Source organism: Prionailurus viverrinus, chromosome B4 (assembly GCF_022837055.1).
Source record: "Prionailurus viverrinus isolate Anna chromosome B4, UM_Priviv_1.0, whole genome shotgun sequence".
NCBI classification, from domain to species: Eukaryota; Metazoa; Chordata; class Mammalia; order Carnivora; family Felidae; genus Prionailurus; species Prionailurus viverrinus.
The window spans coordinates 27,092,460-27,115,157 of NC_062567.1; the positions used below are offsets into that span (position 1 = coordinate 27,092,460).

The 22,698-nt window shown below is 39.8% G+C and overlaps 1 protein-coding gene across 4 annotated transcripts in view; it reads right to left on the bottom strand.

The window, feature by feature from the left end:
• The window catches only part of NRP1 (neuropilin 1), a 137,991-nt gene that overhangs the window by 22,263 nt on the left and 93,030 nt on the right, over positions 1 to 22,698 (bottom strand). For all 4 annotated transcript variants that reach the window (XM_047865423.1, XM_047865421.1, XM_047865424.1 and 1 more), the window contains exons 7-10: positions 18,932 to 19,087; positions 15,371 to 15,515; positions 8,020 to 8,351; positions 3,329 to 3,473 (exon numbers count right to left, since the gene is read on the bottom strand). In XM_047865423.1, the coding sequence (XP_047721379.1) occupies positions 3,329 to 3,473; positions 8,020 to 8,351; positions 15,371 to 15,515; positions 18,932 to 19,087 (778 nt within the window). The remainder of the gene's footprint in view (positions 1 to 3,328; positions 3,474 to 8,019; positions 8,352 to 15,370; positions 15,516 to 18,931; positions 19,088 to 22,698) is intronic.

Here is a 22,698-nt window from a genome sequence, read left to right on the forward strand (position 1 = left end):
GGCTATTGAGTCTGCTAACACCTTTGCAGAAAACTCTAATCCGTGGTAAGAAGGCTAGGAGCATGATTCGCCTCCCTTTCAGGAGCTAAATCTACTTGGATTTGGCAGAATTCGTTGGGGACTGCTTTGTTTTGGTATTTGATCCATATCTGTTCAGTAGAGCTGGCTGCCCTAGCATTTTATACATTGCTATCTACATAAACATCCTTTTTGTGAAAAGTGCTTGCATTCTCACTGGTTATTTATTCATGACTCTGGAATTGAGAACTTTGATGACAGAGATTCTGCTTCAACTGTTTTTCCTTACGTTCTCAATGGGCTACAGAATTCGCCTGTCATGAATTCTTTTACTTTCTTAGTATTAGCTAAGCTTGCTAGGTTTGTATTAGAATTTTTCTCCAAAAGGGAGTCTCAAGATTCACTTTTAGTACAATATTGTTCTTTCAAAAAAAAAAAAAAAAAGAAAGAAAGAAAATTGTGAATGACTCCATTTCCCTTTAAGTAAGCTTCTCAACTTGTGATCCCCCTCTCCAGAGCAGGTGTTTGAGAAGAGCTGTCTTAGATGTCCTGGGGTCATTTTCCCTTAACTCCCGGAAGACTGCATTCCACTGTGGACAGGTATTCCTGTATCTTTGAGTGTGTAGTTGAAAGGTAGCCAACATTAATCAAAGACTGCTTTTGAAGTTCTTTAAACTTAGTTTGGTCTATTATTTTTCAGCCTGTTACTCATTCTTGCAATCTGTTTAATATTTTACAGTTTTTGGCATTACCTTTCACTTTGCAAGGCTTGAGATAATGTACAGCTCTCAATGTCTGAGAACCAGACAAGATACTGGGAGTGGGGGCCTGTTCTCTAATAGCTTCTGGCCATGTGTCTGGGAATGTGTTGGTGACTGCTTCTTTCTCAATAAAAAAATTGACAGTCTTTGTTATTGTGCTTAATTACTGAGCAGAGTTATGACAGATATAGAAATGTAGCTAGGAGCGCCTGGGTGGCTCAGTCGGTTAAGCGTCCGACTCTTGATTTCGGCTCAGGTTATGATCTCATGAGATGGAGCACTGTGTCCAGCTCTGAGCTGACGGCACAAACCCTGCTTGGGATTCTTTCTCTGACCCACCCCCCTCTCAAAATAAATAAATAAGCATTAAAAAAAAAAAAAGAAAGAAATTTAGCTAGCTTCAACTTCCTCAACTGCCCAGAGCGCACACACTAGGAATGTGTACAGAGAATGTGCACAGTGTTTAGGCACACCATCTAGACTTTGTGAAATGCATATACACACATTTTGGGCTCCACGTACTGCTATCAGTGAATCAGTGGAATCCTCCCTGCTAATCCAGATACTTGTATTCACTGAGTTACCTGCCACTTTTAAGTATTTTAAACTCTCTATTCATCTGCATTCCTTATGGGATTTATAAAGGAGGAATTCCTCATTGGAAGTGGCCCAGGGTAGTACCTGGTTTAAATTTAAAAAATAGAAAGTGAATAATTTTTATTTCCCAATTTTACTACTTGGATATATTTTATCTTCTGTGATTCTCTAATTGTGTCTTGTAAATGCTAGCCCCAAACAGGACAGACACTTGCAGAAGGCTCAGCTATATCTCACCGTCTTCCCGTATCCCTCTAGGTATGTCCCATGGCACAGTCATGAAGCAGATATTTTAATAGGGCCTGTTAATCATTTTAAGGAAGAAAAAAAAAACCACTCCCTTTCACAGATTGTGTCAAAAAGTTTTGACATTACTTTCCCCGGATGTTGGTTTCTCTTATGGCTAAGGGCAACTTCCTCACTTTTGTGAGTGTTTGGAAACATCTGTGGCAAATCTCTTCACCAACGATTTGTACCTCTCACTACAGAGTTGACACTGGCAAACTGCCACCAGCCTCAGTCTTTTCAGCCATACATTCATTCCACCTCTTAAATCAGTGTTGCTTTCTAGAATCCAGGCTGATGACCTGCATCATGGCAACCGATTCCCTTTTCCAGATGAACACGTTTCCCAGTAAATGGAACAAACATTGTCTGCAGTCGGTTCAATCTGCCCATCCCTTTTTGTTTCTTGGTATCTTTGCCAAAGTCTTGGCACATAGTCATTCTTAGTCTGTGCTGATAGTGACTGGATAATTCAGAGGTCTGAGATATGACTACAGATAAGGAAACAACTACACAATAAAGAATGGGAGATAATGGCCTGCTTTAAAATAAATACATACAAAAGTAGCTATGAATTATTCACTAGTATGGTGATTTATAGCTTCAGATTCTTTAGTGCATAAGAAAAGTTTTATGATGTTTAATGTGCTCAAGAATGTAATTATATTTGGGTAGCTCAAAACACAAATAATTTTGAAACCACAAGAAGGTGATATTAAAAAGCATTCTTTGAAACAACCATGAGCATATGCTCAATTGATTAACATCTGGGTACTAACAATAGCCATTCTTTGAGCTAACCTAGAGAAAGACCTTTATGGGGATGGAAAAGTTGGTTACTCTTTATGCCCAAATCTAAGGCAGATGGGAATTCTAATGCACAAAAGCATTAGATGGTACAATAAACAACTATCATATCATTTTTCAAACATTCCTTTTATTTATTATGTGATTAAAAAATGCAGAGGTAAGTGCAGTTCTGAGGTCAGTGTGTGAGCTGAATTTGTCCTTGAGATGACTTTCATATGATAAGTGTACGCAGTAATATCCTCAAACAGACCTCACCGTACATTCATACATATTATCTCATGTAAAGTTTTGTTTCTCTGCAGTAGCCTAAGCAGTTCATTCAAGATAATGGTGGTGGTTCTGTCTGTCAAATGCTGTTTCCCACTAGTATGAGATGGCAGTCAACACTGCAGACAGAAAGTTGAATGGGACACAGATGGCTAAACAACACTAAAAAGTCAAAGGAATTAGTGACTGCCAGGGGTCTAGGGGAAATTGCTTGATGGGTGGGGGTTTTGCTTTGGAACTAGATAAAAGTGGTGGTCGCAAAAATAACTGTGAATGTACTAAATGCCACTGAACTGTTTACTTAAAAATGGTGAATTTTATGTTATGCAAATTTCACCTCAGGAAACTTAAAAAAGTCAAAGAAGGCAACCCAAAGAATCTGAGGAGAGTTCCACAAACAACCAATACAAAAGTGGGATTCTGAAGGCACTGTTTGGTGGAATGTGCTAGAACGTCGAGCCTCACAGACTGACAGGCATCACCCAGGGGAAAAAGCTGGCAATTTGCAGCCACGCCATCCGGGGCATAAATGCATGAAGAAAGAGATTAAAAAGTGGGAAACTAGAAGGGACTCGGGACTTTGTAATTACCTTCCACTTCACAGCCCAGCAGCTCCATCCTCAGCCCCAGTCCTCCATGAGTGGCTCTCTCAGGGTAGATCCTGATGAATCGTGTGGAAAGAGGTGGAAAAGTCCGTAGCTCTGGTGTATCATAGTTGTTGTTTCCTTCAAAAGACTGAAGTAGGAGAAACACAATTATCAATAAAACCTCCCTTTCGGTAGAGGAATCCCTCCTTCAAGACTCTTAATAGGGCAGAGAAACAGACCCCATCCCACCACCTCGTAAATGGCTGACATGTCTTTCATAAATGAGAAAGGGGGAGGGGGGAAACAACTAAAGCTTCTCTAAGAAGTGACAGATGTCATTTCTCAGAAACTTTGAAGTACACACTGAGGCTATACCAGAAGCTGAGGATTTAATGAGACACGTTTTCAATGCTATGCTGATGTGCCTTCAAGAAGTGACACTTCTACCACCTCCTTGAGGTGGAGGAAGAGAAGTCAGGAAGAGAAGCTGCCATTTTTTAGAGCTATGTTAGACACCACATTTTCAGTGACGACTCCTGTTACATTCTCTTAAAGAAGCGGGTCCTAGTTTGCTGAAACCTGTAGAAGAGGGAGTGATTAAATTCCTGAAGAAGGAGATATTAAATTTAATGTAGTACAAGTGCTATTTAGTTAGGAACTGGGGTTATTCCAACTCACTGAAATTGCTATTTACTTAAGCAGAACCACCAGTTGGAGGCATTTGTAGATAAAAGAGCCTCTTAGGAAAGTAACAAGGGTCCTGGCTATCAAGTGAGGCTCTGATGCCTGGCTGAACTGCAGTGTGAATGGGCTCCCTTTTTTGAAATACATTCCTGACTTGAAGTCACTGTGACATTCTTCAGGGGCCAGGCCACCCATTGCCCGTGCTGCTACTTGATTATTTTATTTCCCTTTTTACATTGACAGGAAGGTCAAAATCCTTGAGTGGAATCATAAGAAAATGGAACAATAATGTTTTCAAGAAATAGATAAGCCTTCTTCTATCCTCTTCTCCCAACATTATTCTTTAATCCTACCCCTAAAGGGAGGTGGGGAGGGAGATTAGGAAAACCAAGTTGCCTTATCATTGCGAGTGTCTTGTTATACATGAAACATCGCATCATGTTTCCTGGTGCAAGGCGTTGTTCTAAGTGCTTAAAGTATATTAATTCATTTAATCCTCAAGACAACTCCTTGAGGTACATTCTGTCATTATCCTCAGTTGACAGGTGAGGCACAGAGAGGTCAAGTAATTTGCCCAAGGCCATACGTACAGTAAGTGTCAGAGCCAGGATTCAAACCTAGGCAGTCTTAACTGGGGCCCTTCACCACACTGCTATGATGCCTCTGCCCTTAGAAATAATCATGTCTAATCTCATTACATTCAGGTAACTGAGGTCTATAACCAAGGCCACATACTTAGTTTCCTTAATTTTTCTTTAAATGTATTGCAGTTTGGGTTACTGACTGGTAGATTAGATTGAGTGGATGGCCAGCCACCAGGCCATGTCAGTCAGGAGCAGGGACCATACCTGATTCCTGGATCAAGATGTCATAAGTCAGCAAAAGATGTGATCATTCAGTGGTAGAAATATCAGGGCTAAAAGGGACACACATGTAAGTGAAAACAGACGGATTGGGTTGACTGTGATCTGGCCAGAGGTTCTCTGAGTTCCAGAAATAAATTAATTGGTCCTATCCAATCCAGAAAAGTCTCCAGAAATCTAAAGGACGTGGTTAACACAGACTCGCTTCTTCCCCTAAAGCTGCCTTCTCTTATTTTGAAGAGTAAAATCATTATTGGGGTTCTGTACTCTTGATGGAACACAGTTGCTTCCAGTAATTGGGAATCTGACATATATTATTGTTAGGCCCAATTAAGTGTCGTCAGTGAGATATAATTATAATGAAAACAACATTACTATGCATGCCTGTTCTATGTTAATATAGCTCCAACAATCACAGGAGAAAAGCACTTATAGCTATAGACTCCCAGCTCTTCTTCTAATTTTAACTTGAGTAAAGAATTAGGACAATGTAGAAAATGATAAAAGCTGTCCGTGATGAGCTGGAAAGAATATTAGCAGCGAGGATCTATATGGAAATGAGCTAACACTGCTAACATAAGATCGTTTATGAAATATCTTTGTGTCCTGTTACTCACCATGGTTTAGAAGAAGAGGAATTTGAGCATTTAGATCTCCTCTCTGCTTAATTCAAAGACTCTGATATACCTTGTCCATCATGTACTACTTGAGGGTAGGAAGTGAGGAGCAGGATATAGGGGATTTTATAGCCATTAAAGTACTGTTTTATTCATAAAACCCAGTACTCATTCTACTATTACACAAAAGAAACTTGGCATCCTAAGCAGGTGACCTTCATTTGTAAGTTTAAATAGAGTATGTTTTAAGTATCATTATACAATTTAGTAATATGCACTGCACCCAAATTGAAGGCTTTACCCATGTCCTTTTGCATCTTAAAGATTTTATTTAAGGAGAAGGACATGTCAGGAATGACAGATTAGGCTGTATGTAAATAATTTAGAGGCTTTTGTGGTTTTAAATATCATGGGATGATAATGACGGATAAGATCATATTTGAGGAGAAAAATCTCACATACTCATGAGTGGAGTTTTTTGTTAAGATTGAAACCTGTGTGCTGGCTCCTGGTGGAATTCTATGCGCAATGTACTACAGTAGAGTGATAGCTTTAGACTTAATTGCAGACTCGATGAGGCACCTTATCCAAAGCATATGGTAATTTGTTTTCTTTCTCTCCTAGAACCCTCATGTTGAAGGTGTCACAACACCTGCTGTTGTCACAACAGCACCAGGATGCTGCTGATGTGTGGCATATTCACACTTTGTGACAAAGTCAGAAGGCTCACAACTCCTCTGAAAAGATGGGCTCTTAAGGGGAACTCCGGTTTCTGGTGTTTATTTTACTTTTTCTTTTATCAGAACAAGAGGGGCAGGCATAAAGGGGGTGGGGAATGAAATGAACACAAGAAGGAAAGTAGCTGTAATGTAGATTTAAAAAAAAAACACTGGAAATTGTTTAGAAACCACAAGTTAAGTAGGGGCGAGATGGGAGAGAGATTCTTACATTTCCGACAGCATCATCACTGTCAGTGGCCTGCCACACTGGTGCTGACCACGGCCTTGGTGGACAGGTAGCCAGTGGGGACAGGTGGTCTCTGCAGAGTCCAGCTTCTGGACAGATGGGGATCTGGCTGTGCCATTGGGCTTTTGTTTCCTGCCTGCAAAGCCCTTGGCCTGAGTCACTATATTCAAGGCACATCACCACAGTCGTTTAGAGTGGGAACAAGGATAACGTTCCCTCCAATGGGCTAAAATCTTTTCACAAAAGGAGTAGGTCCTGAGCAAAGCAGAGATGCAAAAGCTGGGATGGAAAGCCAGTTGTGTTGGGTGTGAGAAGTGCCATCAGCTGAATACTTCCCTCAGTGCACACAGAACTGATGGTCTATGGGTTGTTACTTATTCACACTCAAACCAGCCATCATCAGGCCTAGCTGGTGTTGTGTGCTCAGAAAATGCAAATCAGTGCTCACTTCGGCAGCACATATACTAAAAAAAAGAAAATGCAAATTAGTTTGACCACCAGCCTAAGTAAAACATAATCCCTAAAGAATCTGTTTGGTTAAAAAAAAACCGATACCACGTGTTGTGATGAATATTGGAATATCTCCCTTATCATTGGATCAAGAGCCAAGTGTATTTTAAAAGGTTCCAAGGCATAAAAAAACATACTCAAGCATTATTCACAAAAGCCAAAAGGCAGAAACAATGAAAGTGGCAATAGGTGGATGAATGGATACGCAAAATGTGGTATGTGCATACAGTAGAGTATCATTCAGCTTTAAAAAGAAATGGAATCCTGTTGCTCCAACTTGAGGACACTGTGCTAAGTAAAGTAAGCCAGTCACAAAGAAACAAATATTGTATAATTCCACTTATGGGAGGCTCCTGAAGAAGTCAAATTCACAGAGACAGAAAGTGGAATGGTGGTCGCCAGGAGTTGGGGCATCAGGAAATGGGAGTCATTGCGGGGTGGGTACAGATTCTCAGTTTTGCAAGATGAGGAAGTTCTGGAGATCGGTTGCACAACAGTAGGAATGTACCTAACACCACTGAACTTTACATCTGAAAAGGTTAGGATGGTAAATTTTAGGTTATGTGTATGTCACCACAATTAAAATGTAAAAAAAAAAACCAAAAAACCAGCAACAAAAACCCCCCAAAAACCACTTAAATGAGGGATAGGTGAGAGAAGGGAAAAGGGATGGGGGTGGGGCAGTGGCTAACAGATTAAAATCTGTTGAGAGATTCTGAGTTTCTGCTGGGTTGCCCTGTCAGTCCCCAGGCTCCCAGGCTCTGGGCCGCCCTGTCTCCTGAGTGTAGAGCTTTCCCCTGTTCCGTAAGGAAGGAAAGGCGGCCAGCAATGTAATTCTTTTCTGCGTTGATCTCAGATACCACTTTTAGCATCTCATTCCTGTCTTCCCTAGAATGGGGGTCTTACGGACACCATCCACACTTCCACTGATGTCATGGCTTAAAAGAAATACAAAGTCGTACTTCCTCAGGAAAATGCTGGAGGTCCTGGATTTAAGTCAATGACATGAGAAAGGACTTCCTCCCCAGCAGCTGCTCCCATCCCTGGATCTCACCTTAGCCTTGCGCTTGCTGTCATCCATGATCATTTTCCAGTCTGAGCCATTGTTGCTGTACCCGATCTTGAATTTCCTCATGAACACCTTGTTTTCCCTGTGCTTCCCCCCTTGAATGATGATGCCCCTCACAATCTTCTCTTCCCCCAGGTCCACTTGGAGCCACTCGTTTATGTATGGGTGAGGAGCAGGTGGCAGTGCCCAGCCGGAGCGACTGGTTACCAGGCGAATATTTTCAGGCATCCAGTTTCTGTCCCCTTGGTTTGATGCTGTTATCTGGGAGTCAGAGATAAGTCCAGACACCATACCCAACATGCCAGAGCAAGGATAATCTAGAGGGTGGAATGAAATAGATGATGTAAAATGATTTTCTATAACTCTCCATGCTTAGAAAGAGAATACCACAGACTGAATAGGAACATTGTACCCATTCATATACATTTTTAAGTCTCTGGATCATTTGACATTAAACCAAAGCTCTCCCTCCCTCAAACCTTTCTCCTAGACTTATAGCACTCCCTCCCACACTCACATTCCAAGAAGGAAACTCTTCCGTGAAGATAGACATTTCCCCATTTTTGAGTTCTTCCAAGCTTAATGTCAAAGTACTGATGTTCCAGTCCCTTTGGTATCTAGAACTTAGCCCTAGATCCAGTACAGGCCCTGCCCAACAGAGGTTCAGTTTATGATAGGCTGGAGATAGGAAATCAGTAATTCCAACAGCCGGAGGCTGTCCTGCCCACCCCTTTTCTAACTGCTTTAGGAGCTTTCCACACGAAAATCCCATTGTCGTCACAAACATACCATGTCCAAACCCAAACGGTCCTTTTCCCCTTGATACTGAATTTCCTTATCAAACTCTGTGTTTTAACCAGTGGAACTGCCAACCAGCTAGTTTCTGCCTAGTCATCTAGTCTTTCTCTATTTTATATATTCCATTCCTGTTCTGCTACTAAATCCTGTCATATTTTCATTAAAAAAAAAAATTATGTTGGTTGGTCCTGCCTTGTGGTCCTCATTTCCTTTTGGTATTACTCTGGTCTGCACCCTCCTGGCCAGGGTGCTAACTGGTCTGGTTGGCTTGTCAGACCCCAGTTATGAATCTATACCATCCATAACTGCCAATTCACTTTCCATAAAATTTTTTTTTTGCAATGTCATTCTTAAGCTCAAAAATATTCCATTGCTAAGTAAAATAAGCCAGACACAAAAGGACAAATATTGTATGATTCCATTGATGTGGGGTATGGAGAGGATTCAAATACACAAAGAGAGGAAGTAGAATGGTGGCCACAGGAACTGGTGGGAGGCAGGAATGGGGAGGTGGTATTTAATGGGTACAGAGTTTCAGTCTGTGATCATGAAAAGCTCTGAAGATGGAGTGTGGTGATGGCTGCACAATAATGTGATTGACTTCACACAACTTAATTGTACACTTAAAATGGCCAAAATTATAAATTTTATGTGATGTGTATTTACCACAATAATAAAATAAAGAGAGCTTTAAAAAATTTCCATGGCCCCCCGTTATTTATAGGACTATATAAAAAGTCTATCCAGCCTTTGAAATCTTCATTTTGGTTTCATTCTGTTTATCTAATTTTGTTTCCTCTTACTGACAGCATATTTCAGTGAATCCATCTTTTTGTATACCCTAGATACAACCCTCATCATTATCTTTGCTCAAAATGTTCCTGCAGCCCCTTATCCTCCTGTTGACAGAGGTAAGTTCTGCTGAAATTTTAAAACCCATCTTAAACTCTTCATGAAAACTTCTGAAACTATTCTAGCCTTTATTCCAAACTCTCCCTTGTCAGAAATATGATTGCATGTGCAGAAAGTAGCACACAGTTTAGCGTTAAATTGTTCTCTCCATGCTTTAAGATTGGTTATCTTGCATCCACAGCTAGATTATAAATTTCTCAAAAGCAACAAACAGCATCAGGGGCACCTGGGTGGCTCAGTCAGTTAAGCATTCGACTTCGGCTCAGGTCATGATCTCAGAGTTTGTGGGTTCGAGCCCTGCGTTGGGCTCTGTGCTGACAGCTCAGAGCCTGGAAGGAGCCTGCTTTAGATTCTGTGTCTCCCTCTCTCTCTGACCCTCCCCTGTTCACTCTCTGTCTCAAAAATAAATAAACATTAAAAAAAAAAGCAACAAAGAGCATCAGATCTTTTTACATCTTCTGCAGCAGTCCAAGTAGCTTCTGAGCATAAGGAGAGTATCAATCATTGATTAATTGATTGGCCACTTAATAACAAATCATTCAATTATGCTCCTTTCAAAACTGTACACCTCAATCAAGGACATGCATAAGAATGATAACCTATTTTTCTTTGAAACAACTCAATTCTGCATAATATAACTAAAATTTAGCTTAAAAAATATAGCCATCCTAAATGAGAGGCATGCATTTAATGAGATTAAACTGTGTCCATGTTATCAGCTGGTCCTTAAGAGTTAATTGCTCAGATACTTTCCAGTGAGTTGTACATTCCAGGTCATGCCATTTCTTTATCCAAGCATTCAGTCCCGGCTCGGAATTATGCATGTCCTGTCTTCCATACTGCAGCCTTGAAAGCCTCTCTTCATTTTACCCCATTTGTGACAGGCATAAATAATGGAATAAAAAACTTTCTTATGGGGGTGGGATGGAGGGAGGCTTTCTTTCATTCTGTTCCCTCCACTAGGAAGTCCCCATTATCTTGCCCTTCCCACTACCTAAACCACTACAAACCTTGAGCCATTTTTGAATGCTACAATTTTCCCAATATTTCCCACTAGGCATGGTTTTCTTTCTATGAGACTCTTCTTTAGCACTTTATGTGCATTTCTCTATATTGATGACCCTATGCAGCTCCTTGGATTGCTGCTACTGGCCTCACCAGATTTTGTCTTTGAGGACATGAGCCAAGTCATATTTAAATTTTTTCTATGACTCCTTGAGCCCGGCTTTCTATGGTATTTACTTAACAAATATTTGATAAATGAATCAACTTACTAACACAATAAAGGCAACTGCCATTTTTCTCAAGCACCCTTTCCTGTAATTCAGTCACAGTAGCTGCTCTTGGCTGGGACCTGGATACAATAAATTCAATGAGGATTAAAAAAAATTATAAAAAGTATTTTACTGAGGGTCTATGAAATTGTAGTGCTAAAAATAGAAGTCACATTTTTGGTCACTGTGGTCACACCTGTCTGATTCAAAATCAGCTTTTATAAAGAAAATGTTTAGCTAGTAATAAGTACCAGATGTTACCATTTGGACAAAAACACAATTAACTTGAATATTGTAAGGAGAGCACAACCTTTACCAGATTAACGTCCTTTCTCTAATGCAGACTTGGCTAAAGCAGAGTTTACATATCAACAAACCTAGTGATGCCCAGTCCCCATTCTGCTAACATATCCACAGTACAGTTAGACCCTTGTTCCTTCTATAAGTCTGCCTCATCCAAAAAAGAACAGTGAAGAGGCACATTGATTTGCCTTTAACTAAAAATTAGCACTTTTAACAATGTTAAATAACAATTATTAATTCAACAATTTAATAACTCACTTTTAGCAATGATTAGGAGAAAAGTTACACTAACATTTCAAGGTTTGAACAAGATGCTAAGATCTAGTTCTATTCTTCCATAGCAGGCTTGCTCAGATGTGCTTTAGCCTGGCTACATGTCAAATCCTTTGGAAATAGTGTTGCCAAATTTAGCAAACAATCAAAGAAAAACAACAAAACAGGAAACAGGATGCTAGACTAAATTAGAATTTAAAATAATGAATAATGTTTTAGTATAAGTATGTCCCAAATATTGCATGGGACATACTTATACTAAAAAATTCTTTGTCATTTATCGGCATCAAATTTAACTGGACATTCTGTATTTTACCTGGCAACCCTGTTCGAAAACTTAAAAAGCAATATTAGATGGAAGGGAGAGATGAGTTCTGTGGTGGGGAATTGAGGTGATTCTTTTCATTGATATATTATGATAAAAGTATACAGTTTTAATAGGAAAACTGAGATATACTGGTAAATCAAATACTCTGTTTTAGAGAATGAGAGGGATCATGATAACTGAATTTGATGGGTGAAACTGAGTGAGCATAATTTAATCTTCCCATGATGACTCAGGATATTGTGGCACCTGAGATCATCCCTCCAAACTTTGATTAACATAGGAACACACTGATGTGAGCAGAAGCACCAGTTAAGACACTTCTGGTTAACAAACACAAGTTAAACGAGTTTGTGGTATGTTCTCATACATCAAGCAGTAATCCTCCAAGATTATCTTCCCCACATATCCATATTTGCCAAAATGATGAAGCCTGCTTTGTCAAAATAATGAAAATGCTCCTTTGGCAATCACCTTTAAAACAGAATGGTTTTTGCTCCAATCTTGTTTTCTTTATATCTCTACATGGTGACCACACTGTATACTCTGGCTTCTCTAGGATTATTGTATTTCTAAAAAATAATTTCTGAATACAAAAATTAGGTTAAAACTTAAGGGCTCTGGAGACTTTGGAAGTCGAGTGATGTGTTCACAGGATAACTTAATTCAATAGTTTTTGTTTGTTTTAATCCAGTTTGAGTTAGGAATTGCCAACTGAAGAGGAGAGGGTGGTATTTTGAAATTCAGTCATTTGTGGATAAAACTGCAATTCATTCATCCATTCATTCATTAAAAAATAAATGTATTGAGCACTTGTTCCAGGCATACAGGATACAATAGAAAGTAAGGCAAACATGGCCCCTGCTTTCACGGATCTTACAGTCCAGCAGGGACACTGCAGCCTTGTTCTCTTGCATTAGTCTCTATTCTGAGGGGACTAGGGCCTCTGAAAGCTGAAAACTATCTGCTTCTGGTCATCAAGAAGAAAACTCTGCTTGCTGGGACTTTGTCCTAGGTTCAGTTCATGGAGTACCATTCACTGTGTAATTTACTGGGTACCATTTAGTTAACACTGACTCTAGGCCAAGTGTATTATAAATACTTTCAATTTAATCTTCATTACAGCTGAATTAAGGTTAATCTTACTGACCAGGAAATGGAGTTCAGAGGGACAAAATGTCTTGCCCATGGTCTCACATTCACCAAGTGGACAGTTGAGAGCGAGGCCTGGATAGATGTCTGCACACTTTCTGTCCACGTGACCATCCTTATAACATGCTGCCTTCCCAAAAATCTGCCTTGGTCAGTTATTTGGAGATTGTAACTACCTTACTAGAGAGAAGTATCTAAAATATATCAGGGGTCATGATAAAAATATTAGCGCTATGAACTTAAAAGCAGTATCTTTTTTGGGAAAAAATAGCTCCTTAAAAAAATAGTAAAATAAAATATGTGTGAAAATAGTGTATGCTATTTTAGATATCTATGTTTAAATAAATAAACTAGACATTTAATTAGTCCTTTAACGTTGAGTCATGTAACATTTTTGGTTTTAAAAATCCAATAAAGTATTTGCCTTCTTCACATGTGAAGACTCACACACCTAGAATGAACTCTCAAGGAAATCCTTGTGAAAATGGAAAGAGAGGTTCAAATTTAAGTATGTTTTTTTTGAACTAAAAGGAGAACTTCAGAAATCAGAGTTTAGACTACTACGTTTGGAGTCTTTACAAAGTTACGTCTTCTTTTTTTTTTTTTTTGGTGCAGTAACATTAGATTAGAAATGAGCCAGAAATTATTTCCACCCTGACCTCAAATGGCCTTGTTTCTACAAATTTATGAGCAACTTCTGAAATTTGTAATTCTCTGAAAATGACCTAGAACTTTTCTCATGTAACTGCTGATCAAAAATAAAGCCAAGGTTATATCTAACTTTTCAACATCCCTTCTTCCTCCAAACCTCTCTCCACCCAATTCCTGCCTCCAAGGCCTTGAACTTTCTTAGTCTTAGATCCTGAAACAATAAACAAACCTGTCTCTGGTATGGAAATAAATATGATTTTGGTAAAATCAGGTGTCAGTTATTACTTGCCAAAATGGACTCTCCTATAAACAAGGATAGTTTTTTTCTCCTTAGTTTTTTCTTGTGGCGCTCTTGTCCAAATGGCTTGTAATTTCATTGAAAATTGCCCAGGTGGTGGGGCTTTTGTTTTTGTTTTTGTTTTTTAAATTCAGTAGTTTCCTTGTCTCGATATAATTATCCTACAAAGGATAAAAATAAAAACAATAGTACTAGCATTCATGGAAGAAAAGATTAAATGTCCTAACTATGTACACTAACATAATATTAAAAGATAGTTCAGAGACTTTTAAAAGTGGTTCACTTTTAATTACTTTTTGGTGAATCAGTTACTGATTCCATTTAACTTTTAAACTTACACTGAAGGTTACATTGTACTGCTGTGTGTGTGTGTGTGTGTGTGTGTGTGTGTGTGAAACCTTTGCAATGTATTTACTTAAATGGTGAGGAATTGTGGCTTGACTAGTATTTACTTCAGAATACAGAATGGTGGCACAGGAAGATCAGTGAATCGCCAGAGAAATGAAGTGAGAGTGACAGTGACGACAGTTCTTTTACTTCCAGCTGTGTCCCGAGCTAGCCCACTTTTTTAGCCATTTCGTGCCTCCAGAGTACACCTTCATCTCTCAAATGGGTATAATCCCTCTACTTACATCAATTTAATAGAGATTTTTTAAGTCCTGTGAATGTCAGAAGAAACAAACAAAAAGAGAGGAAACATTGACCGATCAATTTCTAATATTAGTGTATGCATTCAACAATAGAGGGATAGATATTGAGACAAAAAGTTGTCCAGGTAGAGTGAGTGAAGAGAGAAATTCTCATAAGTTAAACTCCTTCTTGACTGTGGCTGACAGAGCCACCCATAGGCATCAAAATGAAAAAGGTGGAGAGCATGCCATACAGTAATTTTTCATTGCAAATCGACTAAGCACCTGTCAGTGTGCCCTGCACCCAGGAAACAGAGATGAAAAGCACAGTGCTCACCATCATGGAGCTTGGAGTCAAGTGGAAAGGTGTCGCTTAGCACCAGGCTGTGCTGAGCACTTTATATCCATGAGCTACTCCATTATCACAACAATCCTGCATGGTGCATGATGACTGTTTTCTAGTTGAGATCACTAAGGCTTTGAAAGACAATAAATTCCCCCACAAAATAAGCTAGTGAGGAGTATCAACAGGATTTGAATGCAGATGTCTAAACTCAAAGCATATGCCTTTAACCACCAACTGAAAATGACCAGATTTATATAAAGAAAACGACCAGCTTTATATAAAATTATAAAATTCCCATTCCTAAAATTATAAAAACTCCCTATATTGCAAAGCTTACATAAATCAAAACTGGGCCATCTTCAAGCTGGAACTCACCTGTTATCTTGCAGCCATAGACTTCAAACCTCATAGATATGCCAGTTTCCCAAGTCACCGGTTTGATTCGGACAAATCGAGTTATTAGTGGTTTAGGGAAAACTCCAAACACAACATCTGTGGGGTTGGTGTTTCCCTGAAAGATCTATATAGAAAAAGAAAGGGTCCTTTAATGACAGACTCTTCAGATTTAAGACAAATACAAAAATATGTTTCCACAAATGCCTATAAAAATTATTTATAATTTCAGCATTGCCCATCAAAGGTTGAGGTGGCATTAGTAATTTGTCATGTTATTTTTTTCAAATGATGGCAATCAGAAGAAATCACGTGTAATGTAGAATGTTGTCCTAATCATCCATTCAATTTTCTGAGATCCTAGAGACTCCAAAAGCACTATTACGAAGACAACATTTGTTAAAGGCTACCTAAAAAAGGCTATCCAAAAAAGTTGGACATTATTAACTTTATCATAAGGACTTACATAATACTATAGATGGTGCATGGGAACTCACTCTATTTTACTTTCCCAGGAACCCCCAGAAGGAGTACTTTTTGAGTTCAGTGTAGGGTCTGGCTTTAAAAAAAAAAATTTTTTTTAACGTTTATTCATGAGAGACAGAGCACAAGCGGGGAAGTGGGGAGAGAGAGACACACACAGACCCTGAAGCAGGCTCCAAGTTTTGAGCTGTCCGCACAAAGCCCAACATGGGGCTCAAACCCACGAACTGTGAAATCATGACCTGAGCTGAAGTCAGATGCTTAACCAACCGAGTTACCCAGGTGCCCCCATAGGGTTTGGCTTTTTGAAAATTCTAGGTTGTATTCCCAGCTACAGCACTGTGTCAAGTAGCTTCCCCTCTTTTAACTCCATTTCTTGATGGGAAACTTTATCCCTGACACCAACTAAGTAATGATCTTTCATCTTTTTTGGACATTGGTAAAATTATGTTTTAGCGGTCAAAATCAACACTGAGTTATAAATGATATGTAACTGGAAATCAGCTTTTCCAGGGCTCCTGCTTCTAGTTTTAAAAATGAGCCATTTTATTTTAAGAAAGATGAGGCTTGTAACTGCAAATGTAGTAAGTGCCAGTCATGAATGAGTTTCCCACAAGGATGTGTCGGGACTACTCTTCCTGGGCGTGGCTCCACTGCTGTGTTCTTCAGCAGGTTCCATGCTGGAACATCCGGCACTAGACCCACCTCAGGAGGAACTGAAAGCCTCTATTTCCCTGTCTTTCACTTTGGCCCTGAACTGGGGATATCCCGTGTCAAAGTAAATCAGCTAGTGCTCTGCTTCTTACACAGCCACACCATATTCCTATTATGTTGTGTCACTTGAGCATTACTGAGCCCATTGGAGGCCTGGAGATTCCTCCCCACATTTCCAGGTAAGTTCTCAGAGGAGAACCACAATTTCCCAAGACTTGTTCTTCCCCTGGGAGAAAGGACTTCTAAAGGTCGAGCTGATGTTTTTACTTCATTTAGCTTAAGTGGCCTGTGTGACTGAAGGTGGTCAAATGCTTTACAAAGTTGGCCGTTAGCCTGATCCCTCTCCAGAGATGGTTTAATATCATAATTTATCCTCGCCTGTGATGGCCTTTGGATTTCTGTCCTACTTCAGCAAATCTCTCTGGGAAACAATCTGTGTGGGAGCATTTTTGTGTGACAGAGAAGAATGGGCAGCTGCCAGAGGAAGCAGAGTCCCAAGCCATATAACGATTGAAGGGTCAACAAGTCCACTTCAGGGAGAGCCTGACAGTCAGTTAAGAGCACTGCATGCCCCGGCACAGGCTGGGGGTGAACTCTGGCTCACACTGAGGGGACTTCACATTTGCTGAAAACCATGGAGGTACATACATTCCACTCAACATAAAGAGGGCTGCTGGCCTTGTCATTGGCTAAGAAAGCAGGGAAAGGGGTAGGGGTCAGTGTCTGAGAGGCTGCAAAGTAAAGGGAAAGGAGGGTGGACAACAATAACTGGACACCAGGTGGACATCTGGCTTGCATTTAGGTTCAATATAAGTGCTCAGATGGATGTCGCACCTATATCTTTGCTGAATCCTTCTTTATTCTTTCTGCCTCCCACTCTGGAAGCCCTTCCATGTGCCAGGATGTTCCCGATAGTGGACCTAGAGTGAGCTCTGTGCATTGTCAGACACCCCCTCAGAACCTGGTGTGTGCTCTCGGACAGCCCCTTCTGGGCCATGCCAATGACTGATGGCCAGCGGCTGATGAGGACACCGTGGAGAAGTAGCACTCATGTTTTAAAGAAATGGCCTGAAGGCCTGAGGTCAGTTCTCCTTACTCTCCTTGCTGTATCCTGGGCATTAGTATCTTGTTTGTTTGTTTGTTTGTTTGTTTGTTTGTTTGAAATTAAAGCATGTCTTTAAAAATATGTCAAGATTAAGTCATGAAACTTAGGGTCAAATTTTACTTGCTAAAGCTTCACAAATGTTGGCTGTGAGGATTTTTCTTCCCCAGATGGAGGACTGGTTCCATGTCCTCCAGGGCTAGTCAGTGGCCTTGAACTTGCTGTCCATAGACCTTCCCTCCCACAGGGCAACTGTCTATATATCTACTTTCATTTTGTCTGCCCTAAATAAGAGTGGGGGCTTTGCAGCTAATCAAAAGGAATTAACAGTTCTCTCACTTCACACTATGGCTCTTCTTAGCTCCAGACCCAGAAGGAGAAAATCAGGCCATGCATGCTCAAAACAGAAACAAGGACTTGTTAATTGGCCTCTTCCCAAATCCTGAATTTCAAGTTACCTGGATCTTTGCTACTATCCTTATCATTTCTGTGCATTTTATTTGGCCTTCAGGGCAAGCTTTTAGTTTTGGGGAAACAGTGAATATGAGATCTCAGAAATCTTTTGATGAGTAAATCAGAGCAAGCATAACTTCAAATACACAGACTGAGAAAAACAACTCAGCTCCAAATGATTTAGGGTAGGGCACCCAGGGTAGGGCATGGTTGGTGTGTCTTCTTTTGTTAAGAGCAGTGAGGAGGTAACATCATGTCATTTGTGTGATCTAAGGGAACACTGTGAACTGCCTTTCTTCTATTCATTTTCACATAAACGGCCAAACACTCTTGTAAATTAGTTTGTGAGCCATAGAGGGTAGATGAAAAGGAGTTTTCTAAAACCAGCCCATGACTGAGAGGAAGAAAGAAGGAATCTATGAAAGACAATGAAGAAACACGGGGAAGCAAAACAGAACAACTCCTCAGGTTCTAAAAAGACAGTGCTTATCCTATACATGCTCAGTGTCCCCATGGGAGGGTTAAAGTGATTCTTGAGTCTAACACTTAATTTGGCTGGTATTGACTTTTCTAGGAAGCATCTGTATAATTTCCTCTTGGCTTCTGGATCTGGGAACATGAGACCCCTCCACCCCCACCCCTTGGTCAGATATAAACCTCAAATTGCACTTTTCATTTTAAATCAATCCCAGACTAAAGCAGGCCAGACAGAAAGCTCCCAAACAAACAAGTAAAAATTGATCATCCGTTTCAAAGACTGAATTGGTTGAGGGGCTGACAGCGAAACTTACCACAGGTTTATTTCCTTCCTTTATGGTGATCCAGTCTTCCCCATTGGAGCTAATGTCTATTCTGTAAGTCTTGACATAATATTTCTTCTTGGTTTCCTTTGAAATGGCTCCCTGTGTCCCGACAGCAGTGACAAAGCGCAGAAGGCCCAAGTCTACCTGCAAAACAATACAAGCTTAGTCAATCATTCACCCTGCACCATCATAACCTGAAACATCTTTTCCCGTGGGTTCCACAGTGCAGTTTTCAGCCACCTGAGAGTTATAGGTCCTACTTCCACCTGGCATCAACATCCCCTAACTTCTCCATTTCATTCCTTCTAAAGAAAGGCATGGCTAGGATTAAGACAGCAATTGTCCGAGTTTGGCAGTTCCAGGAAGAGACTGCTACAACCACAATTGCTTGATCTTGGTACAAAAGTGAACACTGGTTTCAATATCATTTTGCTATATTTTCTAAGAGATTAAAAATTCTTTCCAAACAATGCATTGGTATGTGTTATTTTACAATTAGAAAAGATAAGATAAAATTAGAAAAGACAAGATAAACTTGCAAATTGGATGTTGGAGAGGCTTGGACTAAAACTCAGGTCTAATGGGCTCCCATTTCTCATCACTCTTCAGCATCTGTCCCCTTCCAGACAGAAACAAGAGGACTTTGAAAGCACTAGGAGTGCTGTGGTTTGGAGAATGGGCCAGAGACTTATAATCTGGAATGGAGGGGAGACCAGGAAGGCAAAGTAAGGATATCTGTTTCATCTTTAGATTTCTTCCTTCCCCATATCTTCCCATGGCCTCTCTTGCAGTTCAGCTCAAGAGGCAAGTGGATTCCAAGGCATCATCTGGGAAGGACTGATGCCTCCAAGTGACAATGGCTAGAGTTCACAAGCTCCTACTGTAAGTTTCCAGTGGAGAAGTTCCTCAACATTGGAGCCTTGTCTTCATCTCTCACTAGCCTGTCTCATACCCCTGAAGGTTGGGCTACTTGGAAGGCATCACAGCAGTGATGACAGAGGGTGACCAAAGCCTGAATGTCCACAATTTCCTGGCAGAGGTGTGCAGTGGCTTGGGTTGTTCCTGCGACCCTGTGATATGAGTGGGTGGGACAAAGATCTAAGCATCGGGCCCTCAAATGTCTAGTATTGGTTCTGCCACTAGCTAGCTGTTGGGCCTCGGACAAATCACTACAACTTTAATGACTTTAGATTTCCAGTTCTTCGTCTGTTAAATAAAAGAGTTGGGCTAGATAACCTGGAAGGCCCCTTTCAACTCTGACTTCTTATGATTCCATGTTCTCTGTAAAGTAAAATACTGTTGACCCTTGAACAATGAGGGGGGTTAGGGGCTCTGACCTGCTCCATAGTTGAAGATCAGTGTATAACTTTTGACTCCCCCAAAACCTAACTACTAATAATCCACTGTTGACCAGAAACCTTACAGATAATATAAATAATTGATACACACATAGTTTATATGTTATATGTGTTATATACTGTATGCTTACAATAAAGTAAGTTGCAGAAAAGAAAATGTTATTAAGGAAATCATAAGGAAATACACCTCTAGTACAATACTATAAAAAATACACTTTTAATGTACCCCCATAGTTCAAACCCATGTTGTGTAAGGGTCAACTACAGTGTTTTTTTTCTTTTACTTCCCTTATTTCCATCATTAATAACCAAGAATAATCTTTAAAAACAAATTTAGTTCATTTATTTATTTTAAGAGAGAGTCAGTGTGAGTAGGAAATGGGGCAGAGAGAGAGAGGAAGAGAGAGAGAGAATCCCAAACAGACTCCACACTGTCAGTGCATAGCCTGATGTGGGGCTTGAACTCACCAAACTGTGAGATCATGACCTCGCATGCTGAAACCGAGAGTCAGACGCTTAACTGACTGAGCCACCCAGGTGCCCCAATAACCAAGAATGATCTTAAAACAAAAATCATTACTTGTTTCTATAGATTAGAAATGTTTTCAGTTTCCTTTTAGGGATACATTTGATTATTTGTTTAAAATAGTTTTCCTCCATTTGTCATACCCTCTATTGTATTTCTGTATAATGCAAATACTTTAAAGAAATGATACAAATATATGGCAAATACTTTTGAAAGTTTAAAAAAAATGTTTATTGATTTATCTGGAGAGAGAGAGATAGAGTGCAAGCAGGGGAGGGGCAGAGAGAAAGGGAGAGAGAGAATCCCAAGCAGGCTCCACACCATCAGTGCAGAGCCTGATGTGGGGCTTCAACCCATGAGCCATGAGAACATGAGCTGAAGTCAAGAGTTGGATGCCCAACCAACTGAGCCACCCAGGCACCCCTGGCAAATACTTTTTAAAGGACACAGAAAGTAATTGCACATCACAACTGCTTAACAGTAACAAGATGTTTCAACAGTACATTCATTATTAGGTAAGAGAATGCCATTTTTCCAATGAAAATAGCAACAAAAGCCAAAAAAAAAAAAAAAAAAAAGAAAAAGAAAAAGAAAAAGAAAAAGAAAAAGAAAAAGAAAACAACCCCCTCCCCTGCAGTATACCCTCTACCTACCACCAAAACTTCTGAATCCTGCTTTCCACTTACTACATGACAACCCAATTTTCAGAAAACAAAATTTCAATTAACCCTCCAGTCCTATAGGCCATGGACACCTAAAGAATTTCCATTTTATGTACAGTCAGCCTCATGAAGAATGACTATTGTCTTTCATGAATTGCTTTTTCCTGAAGGCCCTTAGAGTAGTTAAATCAACATGTTGCCAATTCACTTCAACACTGAACACAAAGTTAAATCCAGGAAAAACAGCTGTATTACTAGCTCATAAAAGCCAAGTTGAAGCCACACAATTCAATAATAGGAGACTTCATCTAGAAAGGAAGAGGATACCATTCAATGTAAAACCATCTTTATCTCATTTACCTGATTTAAATTTTTTTTAACGTTTATTTATTTTTGAGACAGAGAGAGACAGAACATGAACGGGGGAGGGTCAGAGAGAGAGGGAGACACAGAATCCGAAAAAGGCTCTAGGCTCTGAGCTGTTAGAACAGAGCCTGACGTGGGGCTCGAACCCACAGACTGTGAGATCATGACCTGAGCTGAAGTCAGACACCCACCCGACTGAGCCACCCAGGCACCCCTCATTTACCTGATTTTAAAGATGTAAAGTCTATGCTCTGGTTGCTATTACCAGATTTAAGAGAAAAAATGAGCAAGACTTTAATAGAAATTAATATTTTTGGATAATGGTAGATGCTTTAATTTTAACAAATAAATATTTACCCAACACATTTTTATCAAGTGCCTGTACTTGCTATTTGAATTTTTTTCTGAAATTTGAGTTTTTTTCCCAAGTGAACTGTAGTACTTTGTATGAATTTGTATACAAAGCTCAAAAAAAGGAGGCAAATCCACGTTTGCCAGATTTAGCAAATAAAAATATAGACTGTTAGGTTAAATTTGAATTTCAGAGAAACAACAAATGTTTTTAGTACATGTACGTCCCATGCAATATTTGGGACATATGAACAACTGGTCCATTGTTTACTTGAAATTCAGATTTAACTGGATGTCCTGGCAACCCTAAATCTAACTCTATTCCAGACAAATAATCAGGTGATTTTAAGTTGCCGCAAAAACTCTCTGATTTCCTAACGCTGCAATCTGAAAGTTAATGGGCACTCTGGACATGGTTGCACTCAACAATTTCAACTGTTTTCAAATGCTCTCAGAACACTTAGTGCTTTACTGACTATCCATTGAGTCATG